Source organism: Colobus angolensis, unplaced genomic scaffold (assembly GCF_000951035.1).
Source record: "Colobus angolensis palliatus isolate OR3802 unplaced genomic scaffold, Cang.pa_1.0 Scaffold197, whole genome shotgun sequence".
Classification (NCBI taxonomy): Eukaryota; Metazoa; Chordata; class Mammalia; order Primates; family Cercopithecidae; genus Colobus; species Colobus angolensis.
In genome coordinates, this window is record NW_012115121.1 from 1,382,788 (window position 1) to 1,403,876 (window position 21,089).

The 21,089-nt window shown below is 37.5% G+C and overlaps 1 protein-coding gene across 1 annotated transcript in view; it reads right to left on the reverse strand.

The window, feature by feature from the left end:
- Positions 1 to 217: 217 nt before the first annotated feature.
- The window catches only part of SPATA16 (spermatogenesis associated 16), a 28,346-nt gene continuing 7,474 nt past the window's right edge, over positions 218 to 21,089 (reverse strand). The window contains exon 3 of the mRNA XM_011941001.1: positions 218 to 551. Coding sequence (XP_011796391.1) covers positions 429 to 551 — 123 coding nt within the window. The 3' untranslated portion in view covers positions 218 to 428. The remainder of the gene's footprint in view (positions 552 to 21,089) is intronic.

Below are 21,089 nucleotides of genomic sequence, written 5' to 3' on the forward strand. Positions count from 1 at the left end.
GTTTTATAAGTTCAATTTTGCATTTATATTGTTTTCTATATCTGTAGGTGGCCCGTGAATAATTCTTAATGAATGCACATGATTATAGATGTATACTATAAACATTATTGGGTAGACCTGGTATACCTTCATCCATTTTGAAAGATCAAGGCAGTGAAAGAGGTATCAATGGTTATTTTATAAGCTCTTTAAACAAGAAAAATCTGAACAAAAGTCAAGTCAAACCTGCTGAGAATATTTATTGCTGTCAGTTGAGATTAATGAAACATAGAGTGTCTTCGGTAAAGATGAACTGAGGGGAATACCACCTCTTTCGTTTGGTGACAAGTTTTTGTTATCCAGCTGTCACAGTTCTAGGTGGGCATTGGGATGGGTGCCCTTGCCTCTTCTTCTGGGATGTCTTAGTGGTAGTGCCTGCTCCCTAATGACTAGCTTTGCTGAACAATTTGAAGTCGCTTCATTTTTGTTTTTTGCCTTCGAGCCATTCTCAGTTTTTTAGTTTTTAAGAAACTGTCCTCTAATTGGTATAGAAAATCTTCAATTTGTCCAACCTAGAAGAAATAAACAGATGCAACAAGATTTTTTGTTGGTATCCTGGGTTTTGTATACTTATAAAAAATGGTGAGGTATTTAAAATAAATGGCACACACAAATCCATGTTGGAACAGAACTGGCAGAAACAGAAATGATTAAACACAAAAGCCTCCTTCTGTTTCCATTACAGATCCCCCTGTTTTACTAACTTAATGCAAAGCAGAAGCACAGGAGTTTGCTTTATCACTTGGTCCAAGGTATTGGAATGGAAATGGGGATTACTGTCACCATGCAGTTTTTAATGGTCAGTAAAACCAGGGATTTCAAAAGAAAGTGGATGGTAAAAGATTAATCCATGGCAAGCCTTTTCTCCATCTCCTTTGCCAACAATAAGAGTGAAAACAAACAAACTTACCTCCCTCAAAGCCAGAGATTCTAGCATTTAGATGCCCCTAACCAACATGGGAGAAAAATGAATATTTGTATAGTCTTGGCAAGAATCATTTCTCCTTTCAATCAAAACAAAATTCTGAAAGAATGCATTCTTTTAAAAAATGCCACACTCCAGGGAATAAGATAAAATAATGATATACACAACAATTCTTGAAAAAGAATTAGTCTTTCTTCAAAGAAAACTTACAATTATTCAATGGCAGTTGATAGAATGTATCATACTGTTTGTCAGAGAAAAACTATAGAATAAAAGTTTACACATATGCTGAATTGAGTTCTCATGAAAGTCAGTAGATATACAATTCATAGGTAACCCTGACTCCTAGGACCTGCATATTGTATTAGCCTAACATTACTCACTGAAGAGCTCATTGTCATAAAGTTAACTCAAAGCTAGAGCACTTACTATTCAAGGTACATGAACGTATCATCTACTTAAGATAAAAGCACTTACAACTTCAGTTTTCCAATTTTGAGTTCCACTTTTAAATTGCTTGATTTATCATTCAGAGTAATATCCAAAGGATGATTCAGATTGTCAAAAAGGGAATAATAAATGGTAGCACTCATCCATATGTTATGCTTAGATCTTATATCATACTAGTGATATAAACTGTCCACTGTTTTTTTTTAAGAAAACAAAATAAATTATTTATATGAAAACTATTCTTTTTGAAACCCTTGTAAAAACTATTTCAGGTACATTTTTTAAAAAGCACATTGTTTTTTAAGATGTCTGATCACTGCAGGACATATCAAAATCATTTGACAGAATATTCTTGGATTCCTCCATGAAGTCAATGCATTTTTCTATGTATTCCATACACACACACACACACACACACACACACACACACACACATACACAATATCTGATTTTCACCAAAGTAAGACATTTAAAAATTAACATGGAGCACAATCAGTGCAAATATAATGGATGGCAGCTTACCATTACTTCAATAGTTGAGTTGATGATTCATTCACATTATTTGTACTGACAATATATCATTTAAATCAAAGCTCTTTACAATGAGAATATTTGCAATTAGCCCAAATATAATTTAAAATTACAATTCTAATGCAGTAAAAAAGCTTCCTTCAATAAGACAGTGAAATAATTGTTTTTAAATATCCATTAGGTATCTGCTGTCTTTTAAAAACAATTGTATTCATTAAGAGTAGTATTTAATAACAGGTTTGCATTTTATTTTAAAAAGACAAAGAAGAAATACAAGATGTGTCACTGGAAAAAAAGAATTCTGCTGAATTAACTGGGCAGGTCCAGACCACATATTATGTGCGTGCTGTATCTGGCCCGTATGTTCATCTCCTACCTGGCCTGTCTCCCTCCTGTGCTTTTAATCCATCTCATAAAGATGCCAGAATGAACTTTCAAACAGATAAATCTGATCTCACATCTTTCCCTTGTTCAAATTCCATTAAATGGATTTCTAAACTCTTACCATGGCCTATACACCTGTATACCTGGGTTATCAGGTTTCACTTGCATCTCTGGCACTAACATCAATCCATCTGCTTTAGCTATGGGGGACATCTCTCAATTATCTGAGCACAGCCATGCACTGTTCTATGTCCCCTCCATCTTCCTAATGGAACATGTCCATTAGAACACTTACATATCCTCTGGATTTCATGTCAAACATCAATGCCTCAGGGAAGTCTTCCTTTAGAACCGAGGCCAAGTTGGTTGTCTCAGTAACATTTTTTCATCTTTTTAGATATCATAATTTTTAAACTTAATTGTTTATAATGATTTATATAATATCTGTCTTCTCATCTGGACTTTCAGCTCCATAAGGCAGGGACCAGGTCCATGTTGTCCACTATTTCCAAAACCTAGGATATTGTAGACCCTCAGTAATCCTACTCTCTAATAAAAGAGTTGAAGAGATTCAGAAGACCATGTGTTTTTTCCATATTTAAGTGATGCCTGGAATGAAGGATATCAGAAGTCCTTCTTTTCTTCTATAAATTAAATAAACATGACTTTCTCATGCCACCATTCTTTTACCATTGTTTAGCTTTGAGACTGTCAAGACAAGCAAGGTTATGACAAGGTGTTGCCTGTATACTTGAAACAGCCAGGAGTAGAAAAGGCACTGGATGAGGAGTCAGCAGGAATGCTGAATTCTGCTCTCGGGTTGGCTTCTAACCCTGCTCTGTGACCCCAGGGAAATTACTTGGCCTTTCTGAACTTCAGTTTTCACCAACAGTTGGTATTAAAAGAGGATTGGCCTGGAAAATTCCCAAAGACACATCTGGTCATAAAATTCCGTGACTTACAACCATATCAGATCCAAGTAGTCCAGTCCTAAAAATGAGTACTCACATTTTCAAATCAGAGGTTATTCTCTTATATTACACCATTAGATGAATGACACAATACGCAGCAAAGTAAGTCAATTTTAGCTTCTATACTTACTGACGTGTAGGAGAGCTGCAACATGTTTTTTAGAAAAGCTGGTTCTTTTCATTTTTTTTTTATGTCAAGGAAAGAAAAATGCTGGTTAAAGAGAAAATAGATTCATATAACTAGAAGAACAGATTGCAAATGATAGAAATTTCTGTAAAGCCCTTGGGAAAATAAAACACAAAGAAATATGTAAATACACAAGAAAGTACACAGTTTTTGAAGCAGAGGCTTTATTATACTCTCTTTGGTACAGAATCTACTTGCTTAACTGTATGAGATAGGCTACTTGGTCATTCTGGGTCTAACTTTCCCTTTGCAAAATGGGCAGATAACATTTTTGTGTGTGTATATATGTGCCAATGCTGACTTGACATTACAGTGATGTGGACATTAGACCAAATGAGCTTGCAGAGAATTTTAGGCTGATGATGGAGGGGAACGAACTATCTCTGTTGGAGGGCAGGTTCTGACCCATCATATGACTGTTGGTCATAACCCATGTCAAAGAGTAAGGAAATTGTCATCAGCCAGTTTCTCAACGCCTTTTAATTCACATTTAAACACTACTATTATGGGCTGAATCATGTTCCCCTCTCAATTTACATGTTAAAGTATCCAGTACTTTCCAATGTGGCCTTATCTGGAGGTATTTACATAGCTAATCAAGTTAAAATGAGGTCTTCAGGGCAGGCCCTAATCCAGAATGACTGGTGTCATTATAAAACAGGGACATTTGGAGACAGATGCACACACAGGAAGAATACCATGTGAAGAGGAAGGCAGAGATTGGGGTGATGCCCCCACAAGCCAAGGTACGATAAAGAATGCCAGCAAATCACCAGAAACTAGGGAGAGGCATGGAACAGTTCCTTCTTCACAGCCCTTGGAGGACCCAACCTTGAAGACACTGATTTCACATTCTTACGCTTCAGAATTGTGAAACAATACATTTCTGTTATTTAAGCCCCTCAGTTTTTGGTACTTTGCTATGGCAGTCCTAGCATCTGAATATAACTACTAAGCCATAAAGTGAAGGGAAGAGCAATTAAGTTATAATTTTCCCCTCAAACATGACTTTGATCCTTTCTGAAACTCTCATTTCCCACTGATGTTCCCTACTTGGTTGATGCCCCCTGGCACAGGTGTAGTGTATACCTTGGGAACCAGGCTTCTCTCTTGCCAGTAATGGCTGTGAGAAGAAGCTGATCTCAAACATGAATGAACAAGTAAATTATACTGAGAAGGAAGATGCTGGGCTTGAATTTAGGCTTCCTATTAAATTTCATGTAGTCTGAATCAAGGAGAGAGGATTAGGTGGGTTTATATGGGTTTGCTTGCACATGTTCATGCCTTAGGAATTGAGTGCTCAAATAATTATTTTAATTAAAGCTTTAAAAGACTTTTTTAAAGAAGAAAGTTGAGGAAATAGGAACACAATTCATCAGGAATAAATATCAGGCTTATATGACTATAGTGGTAGTTACAGAATGGGAATGTGTTTCAGTGATTAGCAGTTTGGACCAAAATCCTCTCGGCAAAACAGACATTTCACCCCACCACAGTGGATTTGATAACGTTAGTTTCTTTGCTCTGTTCCAGTTTTATTTCCAGACCAAAAGCTTTTAAATATTTATCATCCAAAATGGTTTGAATTTTAATTCTTATTAGAATTACAGTTGTTTTCAAATAGGCTTGAAATTAATTTCTAAAATAAACTTAGTTTCTGAAACGGAGTTGTTTCTACTATTCATAATACAGCAGTTTCCTTTAGCTTTGGGCTGGTATTCAAACAGACAGAAAAGCCCCTAAGTTTTTGCTTTTTCATTTAGTGAATTTGGTATATTATTTAGTTTTTTGTCATAAGAGTGTAACATAAAAATCTGGGGTCCCTACCCCTGAGATTTTATAAAACATACAAAAAAAATGCTAAACTATATCACCAACTCTTGAAAATACCCATAATCATAAGTCTTTTCAGTGTGTTTAATATAGAGTTAGAAACTCTTATGAAATTTTGCTATCACATAGTCCAGGAAAGTGTGTGTTATGGTCTGAATGTCTATGTGCCCCCAAACTCATATGTTGAAATTCTAACTCCCAAAGTGATAGTATTAGAAGGTAAGATCTTTGGAAGGTGATTAGGTCACAAGAATGGAGCTCTCGTGAATGGCATTAGTACCCTTATGAAAAGAGGCCCAAGGGAACTTGTTTGCTCTGTCCACCATGTGAAGACACAGCTAGAAGGCACCATCTATGAACCAGAAAAGGGGCCTTCAATGGACACTGAGTCTGCCGCTGCCTTGATTTTCCAGCCTCTAGAATGATAAAAAATAAATTTCTGTTGTTCATAAGCTACCCAGTCTATGGCATTTTATTATAGCAGCCTGAACAGGCTACCATGTATCATAGTTTTAAAAAAATTCATTTTGGTAAGATTTATCTGAAGGTTTGAATATATATTATTAAATTAAACTTTTGTTTTGAGATAATTGAGGATTCACACACATCAGTAAAAAGTAACTCAGTAACACCCAGCATAATTTTTACCCAGTGTCTGTCAGTGGTAATATCTTGCAAAACTATAGAATACTACAGCCAGGATATTGACATTAATACAGTCAAGACATGGAACAGTTCTATTATCACAAAGGTCTCTCATGTTGCCTTTTTATAGCCATCTGTTTTCCTCCTGGTCCCTAACTTCTTCTTAAGCCCTGGCAACCACAATACAATAGTAAGTTCTTTTTTTTTCTTTTGAGACAGTCTCGCTCTGTCACCCAATCGGCATAGTCTCGGCTCACAGTAACCTCTGCCTCTTGGGTTCAAGTGATTCTCTTGCCTCAGCATCCTGAGTAGCTGGGATTACAGGCATGTGCCACCACAGTAGGCTAGTTTTTGTATTTTTGGTAGAGACAGGGTTTTGCCATGTTGCTCAGGCTGGTCTCGAACTCCTGGCCTCAAGTGATCCGCCTGCATCAGCCTCCCAAAGTGCTGGGATTAGAAGTGAGCCACCGTGCCTAGCCATAGGTTCTTCATTTATATAATTTTGTTATTGCAAGAAGGTTATCTAAATGGAATTATATAGTATATAACTCTACACTTCTCTGGAGATTTATTCAGGTTGTATCAATAGTTTATTTCTTTTTATCACTGACTAATATTCCATGGTATGAATTAACCAGTTTGTTTAACCATTCATGCTTTAAAGGATAGTTAGATTATTTCCAGTTTAGGGTTATTGTAAGATATGTTACAATAATTTGGGCTATTGTAAAATAAGTTATAAACATTTGTATACAGGTCTTTGTTTGAACATGTCTTTATTTTTCTGGGATAAAAGCCCAGGAGGGCAGTTTCTAGGTTATATGGGAGTTGCATATTTAATTTTTTTTTTCCAGTAGTGCTGATTGGTTGGATTGGAAATGAAATCAAAGGGAGTTGAAGCTGTCTTGTGCTGAGTCAGTTCTGGGAGGAGGCCACAAGGTCAGATGAGCCAGTTTATCTGTCCGGGTGGTGCCAGCTGATCAGGTGCAGCATCTGCCAAATATCTCAAGCACTGATCTTAGGCTTTATAATAGTGATGTTATCCCTAGGTTATATTTAGTTTTATTTATTTATTTATTTATTTATTTTTGAGATGGAGTCTCACTCTGTCACCCAGGCTGGAGTGCAGTGGCGCGATCTCCTGCTCACCGCAACCTCCACCTCCCAGGTTCACACCATTCTCCCACCTCACCACCTCAGCCTCCCGAGTAACTGAGACTAAAGGTGCCCAGCACTACGCCCAGCTAATTTTCTGTATTTTTTTAGTAGAGATGGGGTTTCACCGTATTAGCCAGGATGGTCTCGATCTCTTGACCTCATGATCCGCCCGCCTTGGCCTCCCAAAGTGCTGGGATTACAGGCGTGAGCCACCGCGCCCGAAACTGTCATATTATTTTCCAAGTGGTTGTGCCATTTTACATCACATTAGTAATGTATTAGTGATCTAATTTTTCTGTGTCCTTACCAGCATTTAGTATTGTCATTATTGCTCATTTTAGACATTTTAATAGGTGTGTAGTGACATCTCATTGTGGTTTTAATTTGCATTTCCTTAATGGCTAGTGATGTTGAACATGTTTTAACATGCTCACTTGTCATTCACTCTGGTGAATGTCTGTTCATATCTTTTGTCATTTTCAAATTGGACTGGTTTTTTTACTCCTGAATTTTGAGAGCTCTTTATAGAATCTGTATATAGATTAGTCTTTTGTTGGATGTGGGGTTTGCATGTATTTTCTCTCATGCTGAGCTTTTTTTTCATCCTTTTTTTTTTTTTGTAACAGAGTCCTTTCACAGATACAGTTTTTAATTTTGATGAAGTCTAATTTATAAATTAAACTTCTATGGATTGTGCTTTTGGTGTCAAGTCTAAGAAGTTTGCATAGACCAAAATCCCATAGACTTTTTCCTATTGTTTTGTAGAAGTTTTATAGTTTTATATTTTGCATTTAAGCCTATGACCTAATTTGAGTTAATTTTTGTATGAAGTATAAGGATTAGGTCAAGGCTGTGTTTTGGTTTTCTTTTATTTTTGGTCTACAGATGTGTAAATGTTCCAGCATCATTTGTTGAAAATGCTATTTTTCTTCCACTGAATTGCTTTTACTCCTTTATAAAAAAAATCAGCAGAGGATATATGGGTTTATTTCTGGGTTCTCTATTCTGTTCCATTGAGCTTTGTGTTAATCCGCCAGTACACAAATTCTTGATTACTGAAGCTATATAAAAAGTCTTGTATATCAAATTTGAGAGTTCAATGTCTATATTACGTCAGATCTTTCAATCCATAAACATGGTATATGTCTCCATTTATTTAGAGCTTTGATTTCTTTCATCACTCTTTTGTAATTTTAGGCATACAAGTCCTGTAGATGTTTTGCTAGATTCACACCAAAGTATTTCATTTGTTTGAGTAATTGTAAATAATACTGTCTTAAATTGTAGTGTCCCCGATCACTGCTATTATATAAAAATACAACTGAGTTTTGTACATTTGTTTTGTATCTTGCAACGTTGCTGAACTCATTTTTTGGGGGGGATTTTTATGTAGACAATTATGTTATCTGCAAATAGGGAAGGGCAGATTTCTTTCTTTCTTTCCGTTTTACATGCTTTTTATTTCCTTTTTGTGCCTTAATGCCATGGCTAGAATTTCCAGCACTATGTTGAGTAAGAGCGGTGAAAGCTAATATCCTTTTCCTCTTCCTGATTTTAGAGGGAAAGATTTTATTCTTTCACTATTAAGTGTAATGTTAGCTGTAGAATTTTTGGAGATGCTCTTTAACAATTTAAGGAGGTTCCCCTTTATCCCTAGTTTTCTGAGTATTTTTTAAATCATAAATACGTGTCAATGTTGTCCAATGATTTTTCTGCATCAATTTATATAACTTTGTAATTTTTCTTGTGTAATCTGTTTATATGGTAGATTGTACTGATTTTGAAATATTCAAACATCCTTGCATCTGTGGGATAAATTCCACTTAGTTATGGTATGTAATTTTAAACATATTGCTAATTTCTATTTGTTAATAATATTAAGATTTTTGCCTCTATATTCAAGAGAGATATTGGTTTGTAAATTTTTTTGGTACTATTTTTGTCTGATTTGGTATTAGGATAATACTAGTTTTATAACATGAATTGGGAAGGCTTTGCTACTCTTGTATTCTCTGAAAGAAACTGTGCAGAATTGGTGTTAATTCTTTAAATGTGTGGCAGAATCATCCAGTGAAACAATATAGGCTTGGAGATTTCTGGGGAGTTTATAATTATGAATAGTTAGAGGGTTAATGAAACTATTTTATATTGGGTGAGTGGTGGTAGCATGTTTTTTCAGGAATTGGTATATATCATCAAAGTTGTCAAATTTATATATGTAGAATTGTTCTAAAGATTCTCTTATCCTTTTACTGTCTGCAGCATCTGTAGTGACGTTCCATTTCATTCCTGGTATTGGTGATTTGTGTCTTCTCCCTTTTTTATTCATTAGTCTTGCTAGATTTTTTTTTTTTTTTTAATTTTACTAACCCATTCAAAGAACCACTTCTTTGTGGCATTGGTTTTCTCTATTTTTCTGTTTTCATTTCCATTGATTGCTAGTTTAATCCTTATTGTTTTCTTCCTTCTGCTTGCTTTGTGTTTATTTTGCCCTTCTTTTTCTAGGTTTTTGAACTCGGACTTGAGTTATTGATTTGAGATAGTTTCTTCTTTTATAATATATGCATTTAGTGCTATGAATTTTTCTCTCATTGCTCTTTTACCTGTATCCCACAAATTTTGATACATTATATTTTCATTTTTATTCAGTTCAATATATTCTTATATTTCCCTTGAGACTTCATTTTTGATCTATGAACTATCCAAGTATTTGGAGATTTTTCTAATTTTCTAATTTTCTGGTCTAATTTGAAGACTTTTGCTAATAGTCTTCAGAAGTTTGACTATGATACATCCTGGTATGAATTTCTTTGGGCTTATCCTAGTTGATATCCACTGAACTTCTAGTTTGCATCCATTGCAGTTGTAGAACACATTCTTTATGATTTCAGTTTTTAGAAATTTGTTAAGTTTGTTATGATCCAGAATAGCATTTATTTTGGTGCATGTTCCATGGGCACATAAATGTTGATTAGATTCTGTTGCTTGATGGTGCTATTGGGTTATTGTATATTCTTGTTGATTTTCTGTTTAGTTGTTCTATCAGTTGTTGAGAAAGGGCAGTTGAAATCTCCAACTATAATTGTGGACATGTCTGTTTTTTTTTAGTCCCATCGGTTTTTGCTTCATATATTTTACAGACCCTGTTGTTTGTGCATACACACTTAGAATTGCTTTGTCTTTTTGGTGGATTGGTACTTTCATTGTTATAGAATATCATATCCCTCCCTGTCTCTGGTAACTTCCTTTGCTTGAAGTCTCCTTTGTCTGATATTAATATAACCACTACTGCTTTCCTTTTGTTAAAGTTTACATGATATTTCTTTTTATATCTTTTAACCCTTAAACTTTCTATGTCATCACATTTGAAGTGAGTTTGTAGACAGAATATTTGGGTCATATTCTGAATATTTTGCCAGTCTCTGTCTTTCAATAAGTGTATTTAGGCCACTCAAATTTAGTGTAATTATTGGTATGTTAGACCTTAGTCTGACATTTTATTTTTATTTTTTTTGGTTGTTGCTTCTGTTTTATCTCCCTACCTTTCTGAGGTTACTTAAACAGTTTTTAGAATTCCATTTTGACTTAACCAGAGTTTTTGATATATCTTTTGTATAGCTTTTTAAGTATTTGCTCTAGATATTACATTATATGTGTGTATGTAAAATATGTATGTGTGTTCATTTTAAATTTGAAGTATAGAATCATTTCTTTCTTTGTCTCTTCACCCTCTCCCATTTATAATTATCTTAAATCCTTTATATAAATTGAGAACTACATTAAGCAATGTTATTATTTTTGTTTCCCCCACCAAACATGATGAAGAGGAGAAGAAAAGTGTATAATTTTTAGTCATATTTTTACTTACTGTATTCTTTCAGCCTTTTTGATATTTTTAGGTGATTCTTTTGATTCCTTTCTATTCAGAAAACTTTATTCAACTCTTCTTTTGGAGTAGGTTTTCTGATGATGAATTCTCTCAGTTTTCCTTCATTTGAGAATGTCTTAATTTCTTCCTTATTCCTGAAAGATGTTTGCATTGGATTGGTAATTCTTTTCTTTTAGTGCTTGAAAAATATTATGCCACTTCCCACTGGCTTCCATAGTTTCTTATGAGAAAGCCATTGTCATTAATTTTTTCGTATGGATAAGGCATCATTTCCCTCTCACTGGTAAGATAATTTGCTAATAGTCTTCAGAAGTTTGACTATGATATATCCTGGTATGAATTTCTTTGGGCTTATGCTAGTTGATATCCACTGAACTTCTTAAATTTATAGTTTTGTCTTTTGCCAAATTTGGGAAGTTTTCAGCCATTATTTCTTTGACAACTTTTTTCATCCTGCCTGCTCTTACTCTTCCTCTGAAACTCTGATGTCATGGATGTTAGATCTGTTGTTACAGTCTTACAGACTCCAGAGGCTTTTTTTAGTTTATTTTTTCTTTATTGTTAAGAATAGGCAATTTTTTTTTGAGGTGGAGTCTCACACTGTCACCTGGGCTTGGGTGCAATGGTGTGATCTCGGCTCACTGCAACCTCTGCCTCCTGGATTCAATCAATTCTCCCTCAGGCTCCTGAGTAGCTGGGATTACAGGCACATGCCACCATGCCCAGCTAATTTTTTTTGTATTTTTAGTAGAGATGGGGTTTCGCTATGTTGGCCAGGCTGGACTCGAACTCCTGACCTCATGATCTGCCCTCCTCATCCTCCCAAAGTGCTGGGATTCAGGCATAAGCCACCGTGCCTGGCCTAAGATTGGGTAATTTTTATCGTCCTATTGTTCTTTCACTGATTGTTTCCTCTGTCCCTTTCATTCTGCTGTTGAGTCCATCCAATACATTTTTTGTTTCAGTTATTTTTTTTTCAGTTCTAAAATTTCTAGTTTTTCTTTATACTTTCTCTTTCTTTGCTGATACTTCCTGTTTATTTGCTGTGACTATTTTTCTCACTTAAATGTGCTTGTAATTGCTCATTAAAGCATTTTTATAATACCTGCTTTAAAATGTCAGATAACTCTTCTTTTTTTGAGACAGAGCCTCACTCTATTGCCCAGGCTGGAGTACAATCACATGATCTTGCCTCATTGCAACCTCCACCTCGCGGGTTCAAGCAATTCTCCTGCCTCAGTCTCCTGAGTAGCTGGGATTACAGGCACGTGCCACCATGTCTTGTTAATTTTTGTATTTTTGGTAAAGATGGAGTTTTGCCATGATGGCCAGGCTGGTCTCAAACTCCTGGTCTCAAGTGATCTGCCTGCCTTGGCCTACCAAAGTGTTGAGATTACAGGCATGAACCATTACACCCGGCCTAAAATGTCAATAATTCTAATACATTTGACATCTCTGTTTTGGCAGTCATTGATTATCTTTCTTCATTCAGTTCAAGATCTTTCCAGTTCTTGGTATGATGAGTGATCTTTTAAGTCTGGACATTCTGGGTATTTTGTTACGAGGGATCTGCCTCGTTAATTCCACGTGGAAACAGAAGTTCAGGTTCCCAATTCACCCTCCATAACACCTGATGGAGAGGCTTCTCATTACTTCTGGTTGGGGATGGGAGTTCAAGCTCCTCACTAGGTTTCCACTGATACCTTCGTGGCTTGGAGGGTAGGAATGTTTTATCATTGTTTCCCACATGGCTTTCACTGATACGACATTGTGGGAGAAGACTCACTACCATTGCTGCGTGCTAAAATTCCTGACTTTCTACCAGGTCTCATCCAACAACATACCAGCAAGAATGGGGAAGGAAAAGGAGAGATTTACTTCCTACTGGGGATAAAAGTCTAGACTCCCTATTTGTTCTTCTCTGATACTACCCTATTAGAATAGGAAGATTGGGATACTTTGTTTTTTTGTTTTTGAGAGACGGAGTCTTGGTCTGTTGCCCAGGCTGGAGTTCTGTGGCATGATCTTGGCTCACTGGAACCTCCGCCTCCTGGGTTCAAGTGATTCTCCTGCCTCAGCTTCCCAAGTAGCTGGGACTACAGGCATGTGCCACCACACCCAGCTAATTTTTGTATTTTTTTAGTAGAGATGGGGTTTCACTCTATGTTGGCCAGGCTGGCCTCAAACTCCTGACCTCAGGTGATCTGCCCACCTTGGCCTCCTAAAGTGCTGGGATTACAGGCATGAGCCACCATGCCCAGCCATACCTAGGAATTTTAATTGTATGTAATGGGGTGAATGGGGGAAAGCACACCTGCTCCATATTCTTCAAAGTAAAAGTACTCTATCACAGGTTTTTAAAAAATGATTTTGACTCCTGTGCCTTAGGAAGATGTGCTTTCATTTCTCAAATCAGTTTGACCAGTTGCTTCTAGATAACTTTATCAATGTGATAAAGTGAATCACCTATTGTAAAGCTGAAGGGGCCTTCTTTCCATAAGAGGTCTTTGGAAGTTAAAAGCCTTTCAAATTTCTTGTAATAAGAGATAGGTCTTACTTTATTCTACATCTAAGTTAGGATCTCTCCAGCATATGTCCACACTCCTCACTAGTCCTCTCATGTTCCTCTCCAGAGTCTATTCTCCAGCAGAAAGTCATTTTGGTAGAGTACACATTAGTTTAACTCAGTTTTGATGATGCTGAGAGACATGGGTATATTTTGCTTGGAATTTGTGTGTGTTTTAGATTCCAGTCTTGTCCCCTTCTCCACAGGTATCATTTTAAGAAAATCATAATCAGAAGGATAAATGATCCATATCTTCCTTTAGAGCTGCATGTAAAGGCACTTTTATTTTTGCCCTTCTCTCAAAGATGAAAGGTATAATGAGTACACTATAAATGACTGAATGAGCTACAAGTCAATTGCTCTGAACTCCATATTAATCCCACTTTTAATACAGAATGGAAGATGTCCTATGGTTCATTTAGCTACCAAGTGGTATAAGCTGTTATTCTGTTATTCTCCAGAATTATAAAGGATTGCAAAACTTAATGTATAAAAGACAGGCAATAAAATGCTGGGCTGCCAAGCAAAGAAGACACTTTTAGTAATTTAAAGGAAGCAATGTATAGAAGGAACTACAAACTTACTCTTCAGTTCAAAATACAATTGAGATATATGTTTCCACTCCTCTCACCAGACTATTACACTGAAATTTTGAAAGATGTATTTTGAAAAACTTTTGCAAAGATAAAACTCCTCTAATAGGTTTGGACTAATATGAGCATTTCCAATTTCTGTTTTATTCACTTCCATAAATTAGCTCATAAGTGGATCAGGCAGAGAAAGTGCTCAGGAAGTGGAGGTGGTAGACTTTGTGTTGGTCCACTTCCAGCCTCAAGACCCCCTGTGTTGTGATGGTAAAACTTGGAGGGGTTATGGCAATATATGCTTATAAAATTGTGTTTTCACTGAAAGCCTAATGCATTTGCGGATGATAATTCAGATTATTCACCAGAGAGTGACCCTCAGGGCAACAGTAAGTAGAACGCAGAAATGTCTGGACTTTTAAGCTGTTTCCTTGCAGTTCTGAAGTTGCAGAAAGAGGGAAAATAGTGAGCTATCAAAGCAAACCTTAACATGATATGTCTACAAAAGGAAGGATGGTAAGGGAGGACAGTAAGAGCATCATGATTCAGGGAAGTGCAGTGGGTTAGGCAGCTACCACGAAGCAGTGTGGGCAAGTCGCCAGATGGGCAGCAAGCTGTGACCTAGTGATGGACAAAGGATTCCCTGCCAAAAAGCAGACTCAAAGGTTGTCTCACTGGCTGTCTTACAGAATCTGAACTTAGGTCAGGCAATGTTCTTTGTGCCATTGACTTGTGGCAGCTTTGTTTGGTTTAATGTAAGTGTGCGAGCTAACAATTAAGAACAAGCCTTTGACCCAAACAAATCTGATTCAAAACTAAACCCTGTCACTACAAAGTCGGACTTGTTTTTTAAATTCTACACAGCTATTTTTCCTCATCTTTCAAGAGAGATTTCTCTCTTATAGGGTTGTTGCAATCATTAAATGTGATAATGTATTGAAATGCTTGGCACACACTAAGACATCAGGAATAAAAACTGATAATATCTGTCATCATCATTATTAATTAATTATCTGAAATACATTTTTCTATAGCTTGTTCCAATTGTGATAGTTATTAAAAAGCAAGCTTCAGACAAACTAACATAGTTTGATAATTTGTGTGGTAACATAGTATTTTATTAGGTACATGTGAATGGTGGCAGATTAGCTTTGTCTGCCCCTTGATAAATTCTTGTTTAAAAGTGGCCAAGCTCCTGGATACATGCTCCCTAGATGAGGGCTATGCCACGATTTGACACCTGCATAGAAATACTTCTGCTGCAGAGGTTTCCTGCCAAATCATCAAAGTTTTAGAAGACAGTATTTTCAGCCAACAAAGCACTTAAAAGAGGTGTTTCCAGTTTTGGAGGCAAGGCCAAGCACAGGTGGGAAGTGGGTGATTAGGAAATGCAGCTGCTGAGCAGCTGCTGAAAATGTTTTACCTATTAACCTTATACTTTTCCCTTGAAGTCAGAGGAGAAAGATGTTGGTTTAAATGATAATTGAAGTTCACCATCTAGATTTGGAGCATCGCACTGTGGTGGGGAAGATGGCCAGACCAATGCTTTCGGCTTTCTCCATTCTGAAGGTGAGGCTTGGGCTTTGCTCTGTAAACATCTGAAAATGAGGTCCTCCCTTCCCAGGTCCAATTGCCCCAGGAGTTAGCTTCTGACCACAATCACGAGGCTCTGCCAGGACTTTAGTTAAGGCTCTTCCACTGCAGTTGCTGGCCTGGATGCCGTTGACACAACTCTTTCAGCCACTTGGGCCTTGTCTCCCTCCCTGCTTGTCCCCGGAACCTTTCCTCTCCTCCCCAGCGTGATCAGCAGTAAAAGCACTTAGGTTTCTTTCCCTGCATGATCCGCACTACGCCTTGGACAGAACTGCTTAGCAGTGCTTGGAGCACACACACTGTAAAGGAATTTGGGGATATGCTAATGAGGAAGCCCATAACCAAAAGCAAGAAGATTCACAATCAAATTGCAATAAATCTGCAGAGACTCCTTAAAGAACAAGACACACAGGAAAAGGCTGACTGCTGGAAAAACTGCTTTGCAAATGGATGGTATGGCTGCTGAATCTTTGAAAAGACAGCAGTACTCTCAGAAGTACTAACCTAGCCACGTGTCAGCCCAAATGACTGGCCGATGAATGATAGTGCCATGTGTACAATCTCTCTCAGAAGAGTTTCTGGAAGGATTTGGGTTTAAATGCTGATGTGGAAAGTAAATAACACGTTCCAATTTGCTCTTCCCTCTACCTTCTCAACCAACTGCCCCTGCCCCATTTCCCAAATTTGTGTTCTCTCCTGTTTGCTTTGCCTACTTCAACAGTCTTGAACAGAACAGAGTTGCTAAGTGACATGTAACTCCATCACATTTTCATCTGAAAAGACCAAATTAGTATATCAGTGAATACCATTTCTGTATGATCACAATGAGTATGATTCATAAGTTAAGATTTTGAGGTTAAAAGGAACACAAGCAGTAAAATAATTTTGAATAAATTCATATGGATGGTTTAAAGAGATCTACCTATATGCTATTTGTTGAATTCATTGAAGCTTAGGAGGTGCTATATTATATTAGATGAAATTTTAAAGTGGCATTTCTCCTCAGGAAAACTCACAGGTCCGAAAGTATATGCTGGAGCACTTTTCTCATTACTTTTAACGTAACAAAGTTTTATTTTCCTCATTTAGTTTTCAATCAGTGATCCAGAGCCATAGCAGAACAAGACAATACTTTATGTCATACCATGTTAAATGCTGATCTTCTCAGTGCCAGGTTTAGGCTTTATAAATGAAGAGCAAATAACTTTTTCTTCTTAGTTGCAGACAGAGTGTTGCTTAGCTGTTTGATTCTATGACAAGAAGAAATAGAAGTGTTCCAACTTAACAGTTGGTACTTTTTTTTTTTAAGATCCCTTTTTCTATTTACTTTAAGCCTAGTTCTTAAAACTCCAAGGGACCTTGGGATTCAATGGTAACAGAAAATCATGGAATCTAAAAGTGGTGTTGGTAAGGACACATCATGCTTCTCAGAAGGCTATGACTTGCCCGCTGTCCCATGAATGCGAGCTGAATTAATGGTTAAGGACTTCCAGATTTAGGCTCTGTATTCTTTCTGGATATAGATGGAAAACTAAGGAACAAAGATGGAGGATCCTATACAAGTGAGTTACAGAGGTGGACTAAGCACAAATTCCTCAGTGACTCTTTAGCTCAGATTGAAAGAACTTTATTTTGAGAACTGAAGACAAACTAGGCTGGTTTATAGCTAAATTCCACTTTGGTTGGAGGTCTCAATTGCCCACTCGGCCTCACACCTAAATGTTCAACTATACAGACAACAATGCTGGTCACTCAGGCCTTTTCAGGCAGCACAAAACCTGGACTTTTATCAAGAAAGAGTTTAGGCCCCCGGAGTCAGATCGTTTGCTAGCTCCATTTACTGGCTGTGTGACTTGAGGCAAACTGCTAAACTTCTCTTTTTAATACATTATACTTTTTACCTCTCGTGAGGATTATTAGTTTGGTATATGTAAAGTAAATAGGAGAGTTTGGGTCCCTACTAAGAGCTCAGAAAATATTAACTCCTATCCTATCCTTTTATTTGATGATCTGATTTTCAAAAGACCTGTTCAATCAGAGCTGCAAGGGGACTTAGAATCATCCAGCCCAATATCCTTATTTTACACATGAGAACACCGAGGACCAGAGAAAGGAAGTGGCTTCTGATTTAATTTGTGACTGACCCAGTCTCCAAAATGCTAGTTCAGGGTTTTCTTGTTTTATTTGGTTTGTGTTTTCTTTTACTAGTCTCCCTCTAAATCAGCCTTTGCCCTTCTGAATAGATGACTTCTTACCTCCACTCCTACCACTGGGTTCAAGGGTTAAGCCACCATTATTGCTCTCACTGCAATAACCGACTAACTCATTTCCCTGCTTCCATTCTTGCCTTCTTCAATCTATTTCCAACTTAACAGATTAGAGTGCTTCTTTGCAAAGCATTATGTCCCCTCTCACTTCATCTCTTACTACTCTCACTCATTCAGCTTGTTACCCTACCCTGTTTGCTGTTCCTTGTGCATGTTGGCACACTCCAATCTCAGGTTTGGTGTTTTTTGTTTTGTTTTGTTTTATTGAGATAGAGTCTCGCTCTGTCGCCCAAGCTGGAGTACAATGGCGTGATCTTGACTCACTGCAACCGCCTCCCGGGTTCAAGCAATTATTCTGCCTCAGCCTCCTGAGTAGCTGGGATTACAGGTGTGTGCCACCATGCCTGGCTAATTTTTTTGTATTTTTAGTAGAAACAGGGTTCCACCATGTTAGCCAGGCTGGTCTGGAACTCCTGACCTTCGGTGAGCCGCCGCCTCGGCCTCCCAAAGTGTTGGTATTACAGGCATGAGCCACTGTACCCGACCCAATCTCAGGTTTCACATGTGCTGTTTTCTTTACTTGGGATGTTTTTCACCTGATATTTGCATGATATGCTCTCTCCTCTGGCATTTTCCATTTTCCTATTGTGCTTTCTCTCCAAGGGGGCATTCACTACTTTATAACATATCCTGTATTTCTTTAGGTAGTGTTTGCCTACTTCAGTACAGTGCAAACATGAGGGCACACTTGTTCACAGCTGTTTCTCCAATGTCTAGAATGACGACTGACATAGAGGAGGTACCAGTAAATGAGTGATGAATACATAAATGAGCAATGTGTCAATAGGATTTGTGGGATGTTCAAAAGAATATGTTTCCTCAGGTGTTTTAGTTATATAACAAAACTAAGCAAATGTTCTATCCTTAATTAAATATGCGGTGGCAGGGGACTTTCCAACACATAAAAATTTACCTTTTTTTAAAAAATCATAACCTGGTAATTTTATGTTTGCATAGCTAAACCTATAGGCATCTATCTTTCTTGAGTTAATTGTTAGGAAATACTCTGCAAAGCCAAACCAAAACAACAACCACTTTCCTAAAACTCTGTAAAGAATATATTTCTATTTTAGTGAATCAGGAGAAAATACATTTGTTTCATTCGCTCTCTTTCTGGGCTCTTAGAGAAACTTCAAAGAAAACAGAATGTAGACAGGAGGTCAGCTTTCATGAATCAGATTTCATCTTGATCGGCTTTTTATAGACCTATAACAAAGTAGAGCCCTGAAAATTGTGTTAGGTAATGGGGATTCTGACAGACCCTTTAACTATGTGGAACTAGGAGGTTCTGCTATAATTCTGCTGCTTCAGATGAAAATTTCAAGTGTTTTCATTAGGTACAACAGCTGTTTCTATTACAGATAACAGATCTCAGAGGTGGTGATGCTGATATCAACTTCTACTGGGCTCAGAACACAGTGTAGCTTGTACAATTAGGTTTTTTTTTTCTTTAATTATTTTTTTTCTGCACACGCAAATTAACTCTGTAGCAGTAAAAGGAAATTACTTACTTGCTACCAGAATTGTCTGAAAGTGATACGATCATCTTTTGTAGAATCACATTAACCAAATTAAAAGCCCTTGGGAAAAATTTGGCACCTTGTTCCTTACGATTCACATCTTCCTCAAGACCTCTCATTTAGAAAGTGATGATCATTATCAGGGCTTTTAATTTGGAAAGATTGGCTGCTCACCAGTGAGCCTTTCTAGATACCCAGTGGTTGGGTAGAGTGGCTGTACTGTGTTTCAGCCTTGGAGGCCTTGACTTTACTATCCTCCTGCTTGCTTGAATGTATGATTTCTAGCCTGGGACACACAGTCACAGTCCTGCTACTGTACATTGTTTCCGAGATGGTGCCATCATTTTATTCTCTCATTGAATGCACATATTACTCCTTCATTGAGAGGAGGTGGATTGATTCTTCCAACTCTTGGAACATAAGCTGGCCTGTGACTGCTTTAATGAGTAGAATGTGATGGGATTTGCTGTGCAAGTTCTAGGCTTACCCTTTAAGAGGATTGATGTTTTCTACTTCCTTTCTCTTAAAATACTCCCCTTCTTGAAACCCAGTTCATAGGAGCACATTCTGTGATGGATTTGCCACTATTTTGCCATGCTGTTTAAAGCCTAATTCACATAGAGAGGCCATAGTTAGGTACTCCAGTCAACTACCTCAGCGGATTAGTGTCAACCGTAAGCCATGTGAGCGAACCATCTTGGAGTTCAGTCCATCTTTGCCTTCAGATGACTCCAGCCCCATGCATGGAAGCCATTTGACTAAACTGAATGAGAGGCATTGAGTAAGAGCCACCTACAGGAGTCTGGTCTTGAATTGTTGTTTTAAACTGCTACATTTGGAGTGGTTTGGTTTGTAACACAGCAATAGATAACAACTGCAATCGTGGCAAAATAGTGGCAAATCCATCATAGGATGTGCTCCTATGAACATGGGTATCAAAGATCTTTCAAGTGAGGTGAAATTAGTTGTTGCTTACATGATATAGACAGATGTCATGTCAATCCTTATTGTATCTTTTCAGCTGGTCCCTAGAAGGTGATAATTGGATTATTGTTCTATTACCATTTGGATTTGTAAACACAAATATTTATTGTACAAATGCAATTTTTTTGGGGAGAGGTAACGCTCTACACCAGAGTACAGCAAATACTTTTTTTTTTTTTTTTTGAGATGGAGTCCCACTCGGTCACCCAGGCTGGAGTGCAGTGGTACGATCTCGGCTCACTGCAACCTCCATCCCCCGGGTTCAAGCGATTCTGATGCCTCAGCCTCCTGAGTAGCTGGGATTGCAGGCACCCGCCACCACACCTGGCTAACTTTTGTATTTTTAGTAGAGACGGGGTTTCACCATGTTGGTCAGGCTGGTCTCGAACTCCTGACCTCATGATTCTCCTGCCTCAGCCTCCCAAAGTGCTGGGGTTACAGGCATGAGCCACCGTGCCCAGCCAGCAAATGTTTTTGATGGTGCTAGATAGTAAATATTTTAG